This window comes from Benincasa hispida, chromosome 5, assembly GCF_027475165.1.
Source record: "Benincasa hispida cultivar pf3 chromosome 5, pf3_genome.v1.1, whole genome shotgun sequence".
NCBI lineage: Eukaryota > Viridiplantae > Streptophyta > Magnoliopsida > Cucurbitales > Cucurbitaceae > Benincasa > Benincasa hispida.
The window spans coordinates 64,564,697-64,583,584 of NC_143482.1; the positions used below are offsets into that span (position 1 = coordinate 64,564,697).

General features: G+C 32.4%; 3 protein-coding genes across 3 annotated transcripts; all 3 read left to right on the plus strand.

Moving 5' to 3' along the window:
• Window positions 1-3,370: 3,370 nt before the first annotated feature.
• On the plus strand, window positions 3,371-5,679 carry LOC120078404 (CASP-like protein 1C1). Its single transcript, XM_039032676.2, has 3 exons — window positions 3,371-3,860; window positions 3,968-4,070; window positions 5,124-5,679. Exons 1-3 carry the CDS (start codon window positions 3,706-3,708, stop codon window positions 5,355-5,357), a joined length of 492 nt encoding a protein of 163 aa, XP_038888604.1. The 5' UTR covers window positions 3,371-3,705; the 3' UTR covers window positions 5,358-5,679.
• Window positions 5,680-8,989: 3,310 nt separating this feature from the next.
• Window positions 8,990-13,081, plus strand: LOC120077964 (uncharacterized). The gene is made up of 3 exons (XM_039032102.2): window positions 8,990-9,432; window positions 10,907-11,188; window positions 11,622-13,081. The coding sequence occupies exons 1-3, from the start codon at window positions 9,283-9,285 to the stop codon at window positions 12,807-12,809; spliced, it is 1,620 nt and encodes a 539-aa protein (XP_038888030.1). The 5' UTR covers window positions 8,990-9,282; the 3' UTR covers window positions 12,810-13,081.
• Window positions 13,082-14,669: 1,588 nt separating this feature from the next.
• LOC120078213 (uncharacterized) lies at window positions 14,670-17,734 on the plus strand. The gene is made up of 3 exons (XM_039032437.2): window positions 14,670-14,982; window positions 15,871-16,158; window positions 16,411-17,734. The coding sequence occupies exons 1-3, from the start codon at window positions 14,830-14,832 to the stop codon at window positions 17,536-17,538; spliced, it is 1,569 nt and encodes a 522-aa protein (XP_038888365.1). The 5' UTR covers window positions 14,670-14,829; the 3' UTR covers window positions 17,539-17,734.
• The last annotated feature ends 1,154 nt before the right edge of the window (window positions 17,735-18,888 follow it).

The following is an 18,888-nucleotide window of genomic DNA, read 5'->3' on the forward strand; positions in this document are numbered from 1 at the left end:
AATTCAGTGTTTCCACCACACAATCCTTGCAAGAGAATAGTAGAGAAAATCTTTGTGGTGGTCTACTTGAAGATTGAAGCATCAATTCGTAGAACTCAATTGGATTTAAAGAGGGTTCATCAAAGGCATTGTGTTCAACAAACCTTCTTGTGAAATTATTTTTAAAAGCATGTTTTAAACTCAAATTAAATGTAATTAGAGTGCTTATTGATTTTGATTTTTCCCATAGGGACCAAATTTAACTCTTATATATATGTATGTGTATTTCAGCTTTTAAATGATATGAAATGGGTTTATAACATGACATACTATATTTTTAAATACTTTTATCTTCATTTAATATAATTTTACATTTTAAATTTTAAAACTCAAATTCTGGATACAAAAAAAATATAAAAATTTTGTTTTCAAAATTTACATTATTTGTATCACAAAATTCGAAAACAGTTTTCAAAAAAAGAATTTGGATTGTTCGTCAAACATATTTTCGCTGAATTCAATTAATCTAAAAACATAAAATCGAATCCAAATTGCAAACCAACATACTCTAAACTTTTTGTTTTTTCTTTTTATAAATAGTTTAGGAATAAAAATAGACATTTTGAATTTTGAAACTTCACAATACAAGAATTTTAGTCTTTGTGGACGCATTCATAAGCTCTGCCAATGTTTTTAAGTGTGAGCAAAAGGCCATCGATATAGCTTTTGCCATCGCATTTTACATTGCTTGGGCAAAAATGTTGATGCACAATGACTAATGTGGGTAGAAATGGATTTCTGCCTATGCACACTGCGTTGGTAGAAATATTAAAAGACGATGAGAAAATAAAATTTGTTAATTTGCAAATTTTATTAGAGGTTTTTAGTGAACAAAAGACGATGAGAAAATAAAATTTAAACACGAAAGTAAACAAGAAGAGTAGACTGTAGACTTACGGATTGCTTCAGCTTAATGGAACTCCAAGTTCAATGCATATTAATGAAACTAAACTTTGAAGCCTCCACATTTGAAAGGAAGAAGCATATACGTGGACCCTTGACCACCGGATCTTGCTTCTTTCAAGACATTTACTATGATGGGAAAACCAATAATGTAAGTTCAATAAATATGAATGAAGATGTCATTTTTCAATGGGAAAGTTTGATTTACAACAGATTTTTCCTTCTCTCCATGAAAATAGTAATAATGATCCATACAAAAATGGAGAAATTTTCTTTCCCAACGTGGGGTCGAGAGATTTAAATCATCAACTTCAAACAAAAAGAAAAATATATTAATTATTGTCGAATTATATTCGCCACATACATAGCTGTACGTTGAAATTTGATTCCAACTAATTTAATATAAAAGTTACTAGATTTTTAATACGAGGTAGAGGTTTTAGGAAAATTAATATTTTAATCCTTGAATTCTAGAAAAGAGGTGTATTTGATCTCTAAATTTTCTAAATGTATCTTTTTAGCTTTTAAAGATACATTTAAAAGGTCTCTCAAATAATTTTTATTGTTCTTTTAAATAATTATATAGCATTTTAAACTAGAAAAATAAATTTTAAAAATGATTTGTTCTCTCTAAAATATCATATAATTATTTTTTTAAAAAAAATTACTTTAAAGGTCTTTTAAGCCTATTCATTAAAACTAAAACTCCGTTGATAACCATTTGATTTTTTTTTTTTTAAATTAAGCCTATAGACACTATCTTCACCTCCAAATTTGTTTATTTGTTATCTTCTTTTTATCAATGGTTTAAAAAACCAGATCAAATTCTGGAAACTAAAAAAAAAAATAGTTTTAAAAAAAAAACCAGAATTCAACTCTCTTAATTTTGAAAACTTATGGATCAAATGCAACCATTCTTAAAAGCTCAATACCTAAAAAGTTACATTTTAAAAACTGATCAAGTACAAAAGTACATATTCTTCAAAATTTGAGAACTAAGAAAATAAATTTTGCACTAAATATATTTATGGTTTATGAAGTTTGGATTAGATTGTATTTAGGTTAGTTTGAGTGTTGAAATTTAACGATTCTACTTTATGGTTTGTTTTTGGTAGCATCCTAAATCTTTCCACATTTTTTTTTTCTTTTATACAACAGATCTCATATAATTTTATCACGTAGTAGAGGGTATGAATATGCTTTTATCTATTGCTTATAAGCTCTAGTGCTATAAAAATTTTCCATTCATATAATTCTAATTTTTCTTAGAAGAAAATAAACACTAGTGGACACCATTCCTACCCTACTCCCGTTGTTCACTAATAAACTCAACATCATATTGTTTTTAAAAGAGCAATGCTCTAAGGTCTTTAAAGATATCCGTCACCCTTCCTCATTTCATTTTCCTTTCTTACAAAATTTTCCAATTTTCCATTGAGATCAGGGTGAAGATTCTCCTTGAGAAATTAATGGGGATTGAGTTTCCAACGAAAATTTTTTCTTGTAAAAAACTAATTAACTTAAATCATTGCTATGAAAAAGTTATAGTTAAATGATTAGGTAATCATTTTGTTTTTTTGTTTTTTTCTTGAAATTAAGCTTATGAGAACTACTTCTGCCTCTAAATTTCTTCCCTTATTATCTATAATGGTTTAAAAAACCAACCCAAAATTTGAAAACTAAAAAAAGTAGTTTTCTCCAAAAGTTTTTTTTTTTTTTTTTTGGAATTTGGTGAGAATTCAACCATTGTAAGCAAATTTGTTGTAAGAAATGTAGATGAAATAAACTTAATTTTCAAAAACAAAAACAAAAAATTAAATGACTACCAAACATGGCCTAAATTTTTAACCAAGATTTTTATATGATTAGTTCCACGTGGATAATTTGAATTAAAGAAAAATTACTCTAATTTTCTAATAACAATGAAATAATTGTCAATCAAATTATTCATATATATAATCTAAATTTAAATGTTTAATTCAAACCTAATCATTATTAAATAGAATATTTATATAATAACAATAATAACACAACATTAAATTAATATAATAAATAATTAAGAGAGTAACAAAGTGGGACGAGAACGGAAAACGTTCTCTGTTCTCGTGCCATTTAGCCTATGGGAAAAATTTTCCCTATTCCTTCTCCCATTTTTCGCCTTTATACGAGAATTATTCATAGAAAAAATGGATATATCTCTATTTGTGCATCTCACACTAGTCATAAAAAAATTTTAAACAAAAAAAATGAGAAGAATTTGTGACATCATAAATTGTAAGTGGACGAAGAGCCGCTATTTTTTTTTATTATTTATTTAACATTTTTATAGAATAACCAATTTTTTACATTAATAATTCACGAAAAAACTAAAACGTGACAACTAGATGCAACCAAATATAATCAAAGAATTTAAAATAATAATAATAAGAAGAAGAACTTTCTAAAAGCAAAAACAGCAATGGGAAAATAATTGATTGTTAGTAGGTGAAAAACAGCCGAACGGAACCATCTATCTCACCTCGAAGGTAGCGAAACGAAGCCCCAAAATCTTCATTTCTTTTGCAGTTCGTCAAAATCCAAAACCAAAACACCATTGTTCACCAACCCTTTTTTCCATTTCCGTTCTTTTTCTCTCCAAATGGACGGTGGCGATGACAGTTGAGAATCCTCAACGACCCAAATTCATTCCCATTTTTTAAATCACTTCCAAAAACAGAGGATTCGCTCGCAGAGTTAGCAAAACAGAGTTGGCCCATTTCTTCAATGGGCAAAACCAAGAGAATTTGCTTGCTTCTTTTGAGGCTTCTTGCTTTGGGTTCGACTGTTTCTGCTGCCATTGTTATGGCTACAAGTCATGAAGAAGCCAGGTTTTTTGCTCTGTCTTTTGAGGCCAAATACACTCATACACCGTCCTTCAAGTGAGACGTCCTATCTCTGTTTTTTGGATTATGGGTTTTTGTTTTTTTTTTTTTTTTTTTTTACCCTTTTTTTTCTGATTGGAGGTTTTTTAATTTTTTTTTTCGAGGTATTTTGTGATTGCAAATGCTGTTGCGAGTGTTTATGGGTTTCTTGTGCTTTTTCTTCCTGCGGAGAGCTTGCTTTGGCGTTTGGTGCTCTGTTTCGATGTGGTAATTCTCAAAACAGGGGAACCCTGTTCTTCTTCCAACTTAGCGATACAGCCCTGATTTATTATTTTCCTTATGGGTCCAAAACCCATCAAGATTGTGCCCTTTTGTTTTTCCAAAATTTCCTTTTAACCTCTATTTAGTCTCCGAGATGTTTATCAATATTTAATGGTATTTTGACCTTAAAATGTCTAATTTATCGTTAAATTTTTTATTTTATATTTAATAGATGTTTGATATATTTGAAATTTATGAAATTAAATTGATCTATTACACCTAAAATTAAATTTCGTAAGACCTTAAACTTGCAATTCATGAATAGTAATTTTGTTTTTTTTTTTTTCTAAAAAAAAAACAGTTGTTGCAATTATAAAATTGAAAATCTCAAAAGACCAATTAAACACAAAATTAGAAATTCACAAACTGATTACATCATTTTTAAAATTAAGTGACGAATAGACATAAACATAAAATTAAAAAAACTAAAAAAAAAATAATTAACCAATTTTTAATAAACCTTAAATTTTAAATTTCACGTTAAATAGATTTATGATAGTGGACTTATTTCGAACAAACTCAAAAGGTTTAATTACCATAATCATCTTGTTTAAGTATATGTACTATATAGATGCATGACAAATCTAGAAACTATCTTAAAAACTTGGATTTTTGTAACAATAACATGTTTGGATAAAAGTATTTAAAAAATAATAATAAAATAAAACAAATGTAAGAATTTACAAATGGTTATCTACTTTTCAATTATGTTATCATGAATTATTAGATACTATGTCACAAAATTTTCTTTTATGAAAACCAGATTTATTTAATTATTATTATTATTATTTTGTGATTGAGTGGGATGCCTGTCGTCCATGTAGCATCCAAATATTATTAATAATTATATTTATATGATAAATAAATATAACATTTGATTTTAAAAGTTTAAGATGAAATTTATAGTTTGATATTTTTGTAGAAAAAAAATTAAATTTTTACCTCCAAAATCGATAGTACATACTTTGTTGAATATGCACGACGTGTTTTGTTGAATAGATGATGACGATGTTGCTGACGTCGAGTATAGCGGCGGCGTTGGCGGTGGCGCAAATAGGAAAAAATGGGAACTCATACGCCGGATGGCTTCCAATATGCGACCAAGTGGCTAATTATTGTAGCCAAGTCACCGGAGCTTTGGCTATGGGGCTCCTTGGACTCTTTGTTTATTTGTTGCTTCTTCTCTATTCTCTTCACTCTCTCTTGGACCCTCTTCTTTTGAAAAAGCCTTGACACAGACACAGACACAAACTCAAGTCTTTACTTTTATGCCATCTATTGTAAAAATGGGCTTGCCACAAACTTGGAACTTTGGCCCTTTCCCAACTTTTTTCCTAGGGCGAAATAAAAGTTGGAACGTTTTGATGGATTGGATTTTGTTAGTTGAGTTGTTGTGTCATTGTTACGAGTCTTGTCTTGTTTTAGTTAGCAGAGGTTGCATCGTTTTGCTCAAATTTTAAGATTGATAAAGTCCCCTTGATCTTTTTGAAGTGTATTTTAAGAGAAAATTAGATGATGTATACTAATAAGGATATGAGATATTTTGTATTTTAAATTTATCTGTGAGTGTAGCTCAACATTAATTGACATTTTATATATATGATATGTTTGGTTATCCGTTTTCTAACTCGTTCTAAAATATGTTTTTAATCCTTCAAAATTAGTTAGATATTTAATTTTAATAAAAACTAATTTCATAAAATCAATTTTGATTTTGAATGATTTAAAACATGTTAAAGTGATTTTGAACTTTATAAATGTGATTTATTGGATTTTAAGTCATTTCTAAACATGTCAATAAACCATTGTATACATGTAAACAATTTTATGCATATTGATTCTTAAAAGATAATGTGAAGTTAGTAATATCTACTCAATGTAATGATAGTGAACAGATCGATATCGAGTGATTAAGAAACAATGACTTTTCATAAAAAAACTGAAAAAAAACAATAGTAACTACTTGCTCAAAGTGAACGATATAATGTTGTATTATTGTAAATAGGATGGACATTTACCGTATACTTAATTTCTATAATTAATATCACATAATTAAATTTAGGGCAAAATGGAATTTTGGTTGTTGAAATTTGAAGTTGATAAGTTTCAAAACAAAATATTTTAGTCCCAAAAATTGATAAATGATTCTAAATAGTCGTTGAGTAAGACTATTAGTTGAGTAATGGTAAAATGACGTGGCTGTTAAACGATGATTCGTTATGTTCCTCTTCTTTCACTCCTCCCCATCATTTTCATTAACTCTCCTCCGATGAACCTTCGACCGTTGCTGCCATTGTAAATTTTCTGACATCATCGTGCTTTGACGAGTGAACACCAAAGCATAAGAGGCCTTAAAACGAGAACCATAGTCAAACAAAGAATCCAAAGATGTTGCTTTGTCCTTAGAACTCTAAACTCACAGCCGACGCTTCCAACCTGTGCCACGAGATCCATGACTGCATTTTTTTTTTCTTTTCTCAGAACTTAGAACTATAGTCCCATGGCGGCAATAACCTCCTACACACCGAGACCCACACTACTGTTGACCCTCTGACACTGAGACCACCTGCATTTTTTTCTCTTCTCCTACCATTGGTTGTTTCTCATTTTCTCTTTATTTGGGTTTCACGATTTACAGACTTGAAGGAAAAAGAAGATGAGTTGTTTTAAGAAATGCTTTCTGCCCATATGACTTAAATGCCACCAACTTAAACACTGAACAATTGGGAAACATAGAGTCACCTCAGTTATCCATCCCTGCTTTACTACTCAAAAAATCAAACCCCAAATTCTCCTTCACTTGTTTGGAGTCTTCGACATATTTCTCCTCCGGCAAATTTGAGTTTGAACAAGGAGAAATATCTTCTCTATCTTCACTTTGCAAAGCACAATGAAGATGGAAACGATGCCACAAGTAATTCGAAACCAATCATTTTTTTAGGTCAAGAATGCGACCAAACATTGATTAGATAATGAGAGAATCATAGAATAAATATATAAGGGAGGACATGTATTTTCATTTGTAGGAAATCGTTTGGATGAAACTGAAATAGGGTTTATGTTCGTTTGTGATCGTTCGTGTCCTCCTCTCCACTGCTATTTAACACATATGAGACACAACAACTCAATTTCCTTCTAAATTCTTCTCATCGATTCTAGTCCATTTTTCTACCTTATCAAAAAAAAAAAAAAAAAAAGATTTAGACTCAAAGTGAACAATATTATATTATTGTATAGATAATCGGAGGGTCGTTATCCCTATCAATGTGGGATTTTCATTTTAATTCGTAAGAAAATTTTCCTGTTTTAGATTATCCTTATTCTTGTGAATTGGGTGCATCTGCTCTGATACCATATTAAAGCAGAATAAATAAATCTGCTATATCATTTATTAATAAAAAAAATAGGTATAATTACAACAGTGACTAATCATTAACTACCTGTATAACAAACTTATACCAAAATATAAACTAATTTCTAATATTCTGTACGGATTTGATTTTTTGGTGAATTAGAACATTTACGTGTGATATAGCCAATCCACGGCAACATTGGTGCACCGATCTGGATCTCAAAATCCATTTAGAAAAAACAGAAACTAGAAAATTCATAATTTGTTTCGAATTTCTTTTGATTTGGAAATCATGATTGGAATTTTCCAAGTGTGCTATTGTTGTTTGTGGAGTGAATTGGGTACATCTGCTCAAAATTTTGAACTAGAAGCTTGAAGATGACGGAGATTAGGGAAAAAAGGGGCCACGTTATTTAAAAAATAATAATATTAGATTGATAAAAATTTTCCAAGTCACCTCGCTAACTCACTTTTAACTACCGCATCATTTTTCGTTAGTCAATTAACAATCTAAGCAACCTCAAGGATAATATAGGATTGTTTTTCAAACCTTAGGAGGAATGTATTTATTTTGAAATTTCAGTACCAAATAGATATCAATTTCAAATCTTAAGGACTAAAAGTATACTTTAGCCTTAAATTTAACTATTTGGCTAGTGAGTTTTCTCTTTGCATTTGATTTGTCAAATGTCAAGTTTATCTACTTAAAAAAATGCACCTGGTATTTAAAAAAATTTACAAATTTATTAAACATAAGATTAAAATATTAGGGTTTTATTGAACCTAAAATGCACATTTATATATAATATATCAATTAATCAATTAATTTTTAAAAATTTAGAAATTTATGTGAATTATTGTAATCAGCACAAACTTACGTTTTTTAATTATATTTTTTTCTTTCCATTGTTTTCTTTTTTTTCCTTTTTTGGTTTGAATAACAACTATGGATAGAAGATTGAACCTTTGAGCTGGACAAAGATCATGTCAATACCAATAAATGAACTCACTTTAACTTTTTCTAATTAAATATCTAAATTCTTAACTAATTTCAAAAACCTAAATCAAATGAATTATCGACAAAAGGATGTAAGACACTTTTATTTTTTATTTTTTATTTTTTAATAAAAACACTAGCAAAGGTCAAAATAAGTTTTATTGAAAAAGCCAAACTATACCTTTGATTAAAAAAAAAGGGATAAATACATTATAAAATATAAATAATTGGAAAATCACAAACGAAAAAATGGTAGTTCGTTTATCGGTAGGCAGAAAATATTAGAAGATATAATCCCAAAAAGAGAATAACGTCAAAAAATAAATAACTACCTACCAATTAGTACAAAACCATAGAATAATAATTGAGCCTAATTATTGATTAATCAACAATAATTTAGACAAAGGCAACAAATCAAAATACACCCAAATAGAAGGACTCATCTGCAAAATCGGAAGATGGTCGGCGAGCCCATATCACTAATTTCATATCTGGCCGTACACTTCAAATCAACTCAATATAAATATATACATTATATATTATTACAAAACCATCCTCTCATGTCTTTAACGTTTCTTAAATGTTTCCCATTTTTCTAAAAAATAAAATAATAATCGAAATTCATTTTCTATAAGATTACAGAGAAACAAATCAATGGAAGTTCATTTCCCGGAAAAAGCCATAAGGAGAAATTTTCCTTCTCGATAACTTCCAAAAAAAAAAAAAGGGAAAAAACTCTCTCTCTTTTTCTTTTTATCTTCCTTCGAATCGTCATCGGACCCCATTTTTCCGATTTGCTATTGCGATCCATGGCGTCTGGTTCAACTGGTCGGCCTAATTCGGGCTCTAAAGGGTTTGATTTCGGTACCGATGATGTTCTTTGTTCTTATGAGGACTATGGTAACCAGGAATCTTCTAACGGCAGCCATAGCGATCTCTCTATTGCGAATTCTAGCAAGGTAGATTGGTTTTAGTTCTTCTTATATTGATGCGGTTGGTTTTTTCTGTTTTGGGTTATGATTTGTTGGTTGTTTGAACGAAATTTCTTGATTTGTTATTGTTGGCTGCTTGATTAGGGTTTTGGATTGTGGAATTTATGCCTTTTTTCTAGTCTGTCTTTTCGAGGGGATTACTTGTTATTAACATTTAAATTTCTTGGGTGAATGAATGATTGTTATTGGGTTGGGTTACGGAATTATTGTTTGAGGCTGGGGATGAAGATCCGTGCTGTGACCTTTTCGGATTGTGATGATGTAGGTCCTGTTTGATATATCCATTTAGTTTAAGTTTATAAACACTACTTCTATCTATTAGTTTCGATGTATGGTTTTATGCTCTTTAGGAGTGTTTTCAAAATCCAAGCAAGTTTTGAAAACTAGAAAAGGTAGTTTTTAAAATGTTATTTTTGTGGTCGACATTTGACTAAGAATTCAATTTTTGCTTATGGAAAATAAAAACCATGGTTAAGAAATTGTGAGAAAACATGGACAATTTTCAAAAACTAAAAACAAAAAATAAAATGGTTATCGAACAACGAATGAGGCTGTAATGTTTTTAGTTATTGGTTTAACTTTGTGTATTTCGGTTGAGTTGAGGTTCATTTTGAAATAACTTCGAATTTGTTACTGGAAGTCAATATTCTCTTGGTACTTTCCTATCTGCAGAGTGGAAAAAAAAAAGGTTATTCAATCTTGCTTGAGCTATGTATAATTTGGTCCTTATGAGCATTTTCTCCCTTGGATTTTGATAGTTTCATTGTGAGCTTAGGACTGTTGTTATGATGTTCCTAATAGAATCCAAATATATTGAATATAAATGGTAATGAAACTACAAGATAGACCAAGTAATTTGAGGTCCTTGGACCCTCCCAATTTGTTGAGATCACCCTCAAGCCCTAATTCACTCACCAAAGTATTATCTCTTTCCTCATTCCTACCTACTGTATTTATAACCAAACTTCTTTAACAAACTACTTAACTAATAGTTAATTACTAATATACCGTGAATAACTCTCTAATACCATTCCTATCAGTTCCTTGGTTTTCCATTTGATGCAAGGAATTCAACCAATTTTTGTAAATAGTTGTTATAGAAGAAGAGGACATTATCCTAAAATGATCGTTTTTGGTATTGTAATCTAACTGTACTGCGGTGTTACAAGCTTGTAATGTTTGTTCATTCTTATTGGTGTATGGGTTCATGAACTGGCATAGTAAAAAATTAGTTGATCACTGTCTTATATTTTTGGTCTGATATTGAGTCTCATTGTTGAAGTTGAAATTACAAAGGAAGAACGTCCATAAGATTATTTGGCTGCGCCGATTATTATTTCTTCAGCTTGCCTGGAATCAAATGATGTTTCTAGTTTTTGTTTCTGTCTGTTGTCTTATCTTATTAAGTTTTATATTTATCTGTTACATCAATTTTATGCAGGATTTTCATAAAAGCAGAATGTCTACAGTGTATCCTGCTGCTGCCTATGGTCAACCAGATGATTCCATAAAACAAGATGTAATTTCTACTGTTGAGAACAGCATGAAAAAGTATTCTGATAATATTTTGCGTTTTCTAGAGGGAATAAGCTCACGCCTATCACAACTTGAACTGAATTGCTACAACCTTGATAAATCTGTTGGAGAAATGCGATCTGACGTACTTCGTGACCATGAAGAGGAAGATTTGAAGCTTAAATCTCTGGAGAAGCATCTACAAGAGGTAAGCTACAGCTTTTAGAACTTTTATAGTAACCTTTTTTCTTTTGATATTATATGATCATTTATAGACACAAGAGATGCACAACTTCTAACGACCATGTAGAAATATTGAATGAGTTTCCAACTCAAACACAACACTTGTTTGTTGAATCTGGAAATCACGCATTTGACGTGAACAGTGACTCCCCCAAGCATCTTTATGTTATTACCATTTTAGTTCCGTTTAACTTGATGCCAATAGTGCCATCCAAGGGATAAACAGTATTTGAGATATGATTTTGGGTTGTCGTCCATTTCTCTTTTTCAGATGCTTGAACTATTTTTCTCCAAACTGTTACCACAACTTTCTTTGACTACTTTTACTTCATTGTACAAAAGACAGTCTTTCAAATTGTGTCGTCTGAGTTAAAATTATCCTTTATGTTCTTTTGTAGGTCCACAGGTCAGTGCAGATTATAAGAGACAAGCAAGAGCTCGCTGAGACTCAGAAAGACCTAGCCAAACTTCATCTTTTGCAGAAAGAGTCATCTTCATCCAGCCATTCACATTCAAATGATGAGAGAGCTTCACCAGTTGCTTCTGATCCTAAGAAGAACGAAAATCCGTCTGAGAATCACAATAATCAGCAATTAGCTCTCGCCTTACCGCACCAGATTGTCCCACACCAAAATCCTATTACACCACCCCCTCCAGCAGCTTTGCCACAGAATGTACCTCAACAGCAATCTTATTACATCCCTTCAAACCAATTGCCAAGTCAACCAACCCATATCCAGCATGCCCAGGGCCAATATCAACAACTTCCAGATGTTTCTCGGTTGCCATCACAGATGACCAATGCCCAGCTAAGTCAAACTCTACCACCACAACAATTCAATCAGTATCAACAACAATGGACGCAGCAGCAGCAGCCACCTCAACAGGTACAACCTCCACAACAACAGCCTTCTATTCAACAACCTCAGATCAGGCCACCGCCTACTTCAGTCTACTCTTCTTATTCGATGAATCAACCGACTTCTATGCCAGAGACTATGTCAAACAGCATGCCTATGCAATTGTCATTTTCACCTATTCCTCAGCCAGGCTCGAGCCGCATAGACACCGTGCCATATGGATATGTTGGAAGTGGTGTTACCGTGTCCCAGCAACCTCCTCAAGTAAAAAATGCATTTGGACCACAAGCCGGAGAAGGTTATTTACCTTCTGGACCGCAATCTGCGCTTTCCTCGGGAGGTTCATATATGATGTACGATAGGGAAAGTGGAAGGCCACCACACCATCCTCCTCAACCTCAACAACTGCCACACCATCCTCCTCAACCCCAACAACCACACTTCAACCAAAGTGGATACCCTTCAGCCAATGCACCTCTTCAGATTCCTCAGCATTCATCAAGTCCCCACGTTATCGCCAGGAATCCGAACCATCCGCATTTTATGCGCAACCAAAACCAAAACCACCCTTATGGCGAAATAGTTGAGAAACTGGTCGGCATGGGTTTTAGGAGTGACCACGTTGCTAGTGTAATTCATAGGATGGAGGAGAGTGGCCAACCTGTCGACTTCAATGCTGTTCTAGACGGGTTGAGTAATTCCGGAGTTCCTCAGCGGGTATGGTGACAGTAATTTTAGTAGCAGAGTCGCCTGTTTGTTTGTTGTTTGTATGTTGAAGCTCATATCGGCCATGACCAGCCTAGCCTTTGCGTCTTTTTAATGCATTGAATAAAAAGACTGGTTTTTAGGATTCCACTGTGTTCTCCCTTCTCGTATATATAGATATTAATATGGCTTGCGAGATACAAAAGAAGTTGATTGTATTTTATGTTTAAAGTTTAAACTTTGTATGAATATCTTCTACCCTCATCTCTAATCTTACCAGATGATTACCTCTTGATGTTGTTTCTACTTTTTGCATTCCTAAATTTCCATTTGTAGCTCTTGCTTGTTCCTTCGCTTTCACCCGAAAACAAAGGAAAATGTATAGATTTACATGTTGTCCTGCAATGCTATTTGTTTACGATTATTAACACAAGTATCATTTTTCTTTTTTCTTTTTTCTTTTTTGATGTAATATTAAGTATTTGTTAAATACAAGACAATTTTTTTTGGAGGATAAGTTGGAGTTATTGGTTATTATTTAGTTCAATGACGTGTGGAGTGGTGGGATTTGAACTTAAGAAATGTATCAATTATTGCATACTAATTCTAGATTTGAAGAGTAAAAGAAGTATTAAAACATATTGATTATTGAATACTAATGAAGACTTAATTAGTAAGATAAGTACTAAAGTTAAACTAAAATAAGATTTTATTTGAGAAAGTGTTGTATTGAATAATTATTATAATGCCACGTGTTTTTTAAAAATAGTTGTTCTTCTATTGATTCAAGTTTAATTTTAGATTTGGTCTTGGTTAAATATTTTGTAGGATGTTTAAATTATCTGACAACTTGAACAAGGTTGGGCTAGTTTATTTTTAGGTTGAGTTGAGTTAAGTTGAATTTTCTTTTTTTTTTTTGGGTTGGGTTGGGTCTAGGGTTGAATAAAATAATTTGGGTTGACCCAATCCAATCCAAATTATATATATTTTAGAATCGATGAATTTGTGAATTCTTTATGTTTTTCTTTTAAGAATATTATTTTTTGTATAAAGTTTGTAATAGATATTTGGTAGGTAAGAATTTAGTTTTATGCGATTTTAGTTATTAGACCTGTATTGTAGATAAATTTTAATATTTTAAACTACGCAACTCATGTATATCCTAGTATTTTGTAAGCAATTTTTGACTTGATTTGACTAGTTGGATGGATGATTAAAATTATTATTTGGATAACTAAATTTAAAGTAGATTAATTTAAGATATTTTTGTTTTCAAATTTTTGGGTGAGAGATTTTAAAATAGTTATCTAGTTCTTTGATCACTTAGTATATTTGGTTGAAAAATGATCTTTTTCTATTTTTTAATTTTAAAAATTATCTATGACTCCTGACTTTCTTGCTTGGATGTTTCTTTTTTCTCCTCATCTTGATTCTATTATTGCTTTTCCTTGACCTTCTATTATTGCTTTAATTTTTATAGCTCATTTGAAGCATATAATTCATTTATCATATAGTGTTTTTTTTAAAGTATTTATCATATAGGTTTTTTGTATTCATTAAAAGATTAAATGTGGATAATTCTTTTTCGTAATAGGATGCTTTTAAATAACAAACTTCTTCTTTGTTAGTATTACTTCAAATATTGAACTTATCTTTTAAGTTGTTCTTATTTTTTTTTTCAATTAATGAATCTTAATATGAGTAAGAGGTATGTGACTTAAATTTTCTATTCCTATGGTAAAATAATAATAATAATAATAATAATAATAATAATAATAATAATAATATATAGGAAACTCACAAATGAAATAAATTTCCTTTTCTTTTTAATCTTTTAATTTCCTTTTCCTAATTGAATATTAGACTCGCATATTTGTAATTAATATTCTTTTAATTAAAACCTTACTCAAGTCTATATAAACAGTCTTGGATTTGAAGGCATCCAAGAAAAATTTTGGTCTCGATAATCGGAAAGCTCAATCATCTCTCTCTCTTCCCCCAAAAATTCTCAGCCTTCATTCTCCAATACTCACTGCGATCTATGGCGTCTGGTTCAGCAGGTCGCCCTAACTCCTCCCCCAAATCGTTTGATTTCGGTTCTGATGATATCCTTTGCTCATTTGAAGACTACGGCAAACAGGACCCCTCGAACGGTAGCCACACCGATCCCGTTTCCATTACCAATTCTACCAAGGTTCGTGGTACTATTGCTTGTTCTCAGCCTTCTTTCCCTAGTTTCCTGTTTTGGGTTATGAATATTCGAAGCTAATTTTCGATTTTTCTTTCTTATGTGCGATTAGGGTTTGTGATTTTTTATATTAATAGTTAAGTTTTGATCTAAGTTTCATTGGGTGCTGCTTATTTTTAGCTTAAGAATCGAGTATTTGACTACTCGGGGCAGGGGTGATGATGATCCATGTCAATCCTTAGCATTAGCTGAGTTTTAGACCATATGTCTGTCTGGTTTATTATTGAGCGAACATTGTTTGTGCTTTTCGGTCTTTTAGAGTGAAACTAGTTGTTCAATTCAATTTAGCTTTAATCTTGTAAAGTTCAGTCATTAGTCTTGTGAATGATCTTACCTAGTGAGTTAAAATGTTGATACAAAGCTCCTTCTTCTACATATGTGAAAGGAGTTTGATCAATTTTTGTATAATTATCCTAGAAGATAAGTACATTTGCTTTTACGTTTGGGTTTTGTATCTTATTTGTATATCCGTCTTGGGTCTTTTATTTGTTCTTGTAAATGAATGGGTTCATGGACGGATACATGATAGAGTGGTTTGCTGTTCAGAAGCACGTTTCATTAATGCTTAAAGTTGGAATTAATGATGAAGAAATCTATAGGATTGTTAAGCTGCAATAGCAGCTGGTAGTGGCAAAAAATATTGTTTCTCGTCTTATTGTGGCTCAAGCCTTGAAAAATTTAATCCAGACATAATTTTGAACTTTTTAATTGCCTTTGATTTATAATAAGCCATCTATCAGTTTTATGTGTCTTCTTGAATCATACTAAAATAAGAATTCGATTATATGTATTACTTTTTTTTAATAATAAGTATTATACATATTGTACGAGCAGGATTTTCACAAGAGTAGAATGTCTACTGTATTCCCTGCTGCTGCCTATGGTCAAGCTCAAGCAGATGATTCCATTAGTCAAAATGTGATTTCCACTGTTGAGAACAGCATGAAAAAACATTCTGATAACCTTTTGCGTTTTCTTGAGGGGATAAGTTCACGTCTATCACAACTTGAACTATATTGCTACAACCTTGATAAATCTGTTGGAGAAATGCGGTCTGATTTAGCCCGTGACCATGAAGAGGCAGATTCAAAGCTTAAATCTCTTGAGAAGCATGTACAAGAGGTGAGCTACAACTTTAGAACTTTGATGAGTTTATAGTATCTCAAGAGTTTCGAAGTAGTATCTTATCATAAAGACTTTGCAACTTAAACCTATCACTTATTGACTCTTGAATCATGCACTTTATGTGAACATTGACTGTCCTTACCCATTTCCAACCCCCATATTGTTATCATCATTTTTATTCCTTAAAATTCAATGTTGATCAGGAGGATTGATTATGTTTTAATTGAATTTGTACTTGCATTTCTGTAGGTCCACAGGTCTGTACAGATTATAAGAGACAAGCAAGAACTTGCTGAGACTCAAAAAGACTTGGCTAAACTTCAGGTCTCACAGAAAGAGCCATCTTCGTCAAGCCATTCACAGTCAAATGAGGAGAGGGCTTCGTCAGTTGCCTCTGATCCTAAAAAGAATGAAAATCCATCTGAGATTCACAACCAGCAATTAGCTTTGGCCTTGCCACATCAGATCGTCCCACAGCAAAATTCTATAACAGCCCCTTCAGCAGCTTTGCCTCAGAATATGCCTCAACAACAGCAATCTTACTACATATCTTCATCCCAGTTGCCTGGTCAACCACCTCATCTCCAGCATGCTCAGGGCCAATATATCTCGCCTGATTCTAACCGGGCATCACAACCTCAAGATGTTTCACAGATGTCCAATCCCCAGCTAAGTCAAACTCCACCACAACCATTCAATCAGTATCAACAATGGGCGCAACCACCATCTCAGCAGCCACAACCTCCTCAACAGCCTTCTATGCAACCTCAGATCAGACCACCACCCCCTTCAGTCTACCCTTCTACTTATCCACCAAATCAACCAACTTCTATGCCCGAGACGCTGTCAAGCAGCATGCCCATGCCAATGTCTTTTCCATCTATTCCACAACCCGGTTCAAGCCGCATGGATGCAGGGCCTTATGGGTATGCTGCTGCTAGTGGTGGTTCTGCTCCACAGCAACCTCCTCAAGTGAAAAATGCTTATGGTCCAGCAACAGGTGAGGGATATATGCCTCCTGGACAACAATCTGGAGGTGCATATATGATGTATGATAGGGAAAGTGGAAGGCCGCCACACCATCCGCCTCAACAACCACACCATCCGTCTCAACAACCGCACTTCAATCAAAGCGGATATCCTCCGGCCAATGTATCTCATCAGGTTCCTCCTCAGGCTCCAACAGGCCCCCATGTTTCAGCCAGGAATCCAAGTCACTCACATCTAATTGAAAAACTGGTTGGCATGGGTTTCAGGGGTGATCATGTTGCAAGTATAATCCAGAGAATGGAGGACAGTGGGCAACCTGTTGACTTCAACGCAGTTCTAGACAGATTGAGTACTCCTACAGGTCCAGGTCCACAAAGAGCGTGGTGAGAGTAATTTAATCATATCCCCTATTTGCGGCCGATACTGGCCATGACCAGCCTCATACATTGCGTCTTTTTAATGCATTGAATAAAACACTGGTTTATGATTTAATTGTCCTCGTATATATATTTTATTATGGTTTGTGAGATTTATAAACGTTCGGCTGTATGATTTAAACCTTGTGTGAATATCTTCTTCCAAATTCCAGTCTTGCCATATATTCCCCATTGATTTTATTTGCACCTTTAATGATTAATTGGGTTTGTAAATTGTTCTCTGAATCTTTATTTTTTGTGGAGGAGATTTGAGGCTTTGGCTCCCAAGTTTGATAGTGTATGAAACTATGTTGCCCATTGTTTCGCGTGGACGGATTCTAGTCATGGAGATTTTATGTATGCTTTTGGGATGTTTCTTCTTTTAGCTTGGAAGAAGCCATGGTTGTGCATGCCTCTTATTTGTCCTGTTGGGTTGGGGGGGGGGGGGGGGTGGTTAGTTTTTTTTTTTTTTTTTCAAAAAGAAAAATGTTCAGTTTCGACAAAGGCAACATTGTTTGTTATTGCCAATTTTTACTGCAAGTTTTCTATTTTTATACTCCAATCCTTTTCAAAGTTCGTGCCGTGCTCCCATAGACAAGGAAGAAGAAAGAATGAAAGAACGAAAAAGAAAGCATTCTTGCCGACACTCTACGTGGAGGGTCCTTTGCTAGGAGTTAAAGTCCCAGCAGCTTTGAAACTGTGCAATACTTTTGCCTATGCCTATGGTTCAATTTACATTAATTTATGGACAAACATGTCGTTGAGCCGTTCCTTTCTTCTTGGTTGTAGGCCCCTAGATATATCAATCCATAATTTCATTGCACTATTTTCCGTGGCGTTTATTAGCTTCCTTATCTTATAATCTTAAAAGCTTCTATTTGGAACACTCAAACTAATGTCAATCTAAGGATTATCAAATTAGTTATAACTTATAATATCCAAAAATGAGTATAATTCAAACAGTACTTGTATTATTAATCTTGAAGTTAAAGGCTTGATTACAGATTTTTCAATTATTTATATAATGAAATATTGATAACGAAATAGAAGAAATTTAAACTTTTGACCTTTATAGTTGAATTAATAATATATAGATTAAGATAAAACATTTATATAGTAAACATGACAATTAAGATTGAAAATATCTCACATCTTTTTCCAACAAAATATCAATTAATGTTTATCATGGTAACACTTGCATTGGAACATCATATTCCTTTCCTTTACACTATAAACTGTCTCATACTAAAATTAATGAATCTTATTTTATTTTTTAAAAATATGTTGACATGACATACAATAGATAAAAGGAATATGAAGG

Excerpts from the sequence above, each read along its gene's own strand:
- LOC120078404 (XM_039032676.2), top strand. The coding sequence starts at position 3,706 with ATGGGCAAAACCAAGAGAATTTGCTTGCTTCTTTTGAGGCTTCTTGCT. Across the intron at positions 3,861-3,967 it reads ACTCATACACCGTCCTTCAA|GTATTTTGTGATTGCAAATG; the intron begins GTGAGACGTCCT and ends TTTTTTTTCGAG. Across the intron at positions 4,071-5,123 it reads TGGTGCTCTGTTTCGATGTG|ATGATGACGATGTTGCTGAC; the intron begins GTAATTCTCAAA and ends TTTGTTGAATAG.
- LOC120077964 (XM_039032102.2), top strand. The coding sequence starts at position 9,283 with ATGGCGTCTGGTTCAACTGGTCGGCCTAATTCGGGCTCTAAAGGGTTT. Across the intron at positions 9,433-10,906 it reads CTATTGCGAATTCTAGCAAG|GATTTTCATAAAAGCAGAAT; the intron begins GTAGATTGGTTT and ends AATTTTATGCAG. Across the intron at positions 11,189-11,621 it reads TGGAGAAGCATCTACAAGAG|GTCCACAGGTCAGTGCAGAT; the intron begins GTAAGCTACAGC and ends GTTCTTTTGTAG.
- LOC120078213 (XM_039032437.2), top strand. The coding sequence starts at position 14,830 with ATGGCGTCTGGTTCAGCAGGTCGCCCTAACTCCTCCCCCAAATCGTTT. Across the intron at positions 14,983-15,870 it reads CCATTACCAATTCTACCAAG|GATTTTCACAAGAGTAGAAT; the intron begins GTTCGTGGTACT and ends TTGTACGAGCAG. Across the intron at positions 16,159-16,410 it reads TTGAGAAGCATGTACAAGAG|GTCCACAGGTCTGTACAGAT; the intron begins GTGAGCTACAAC and ends GCATTTCTGTAG.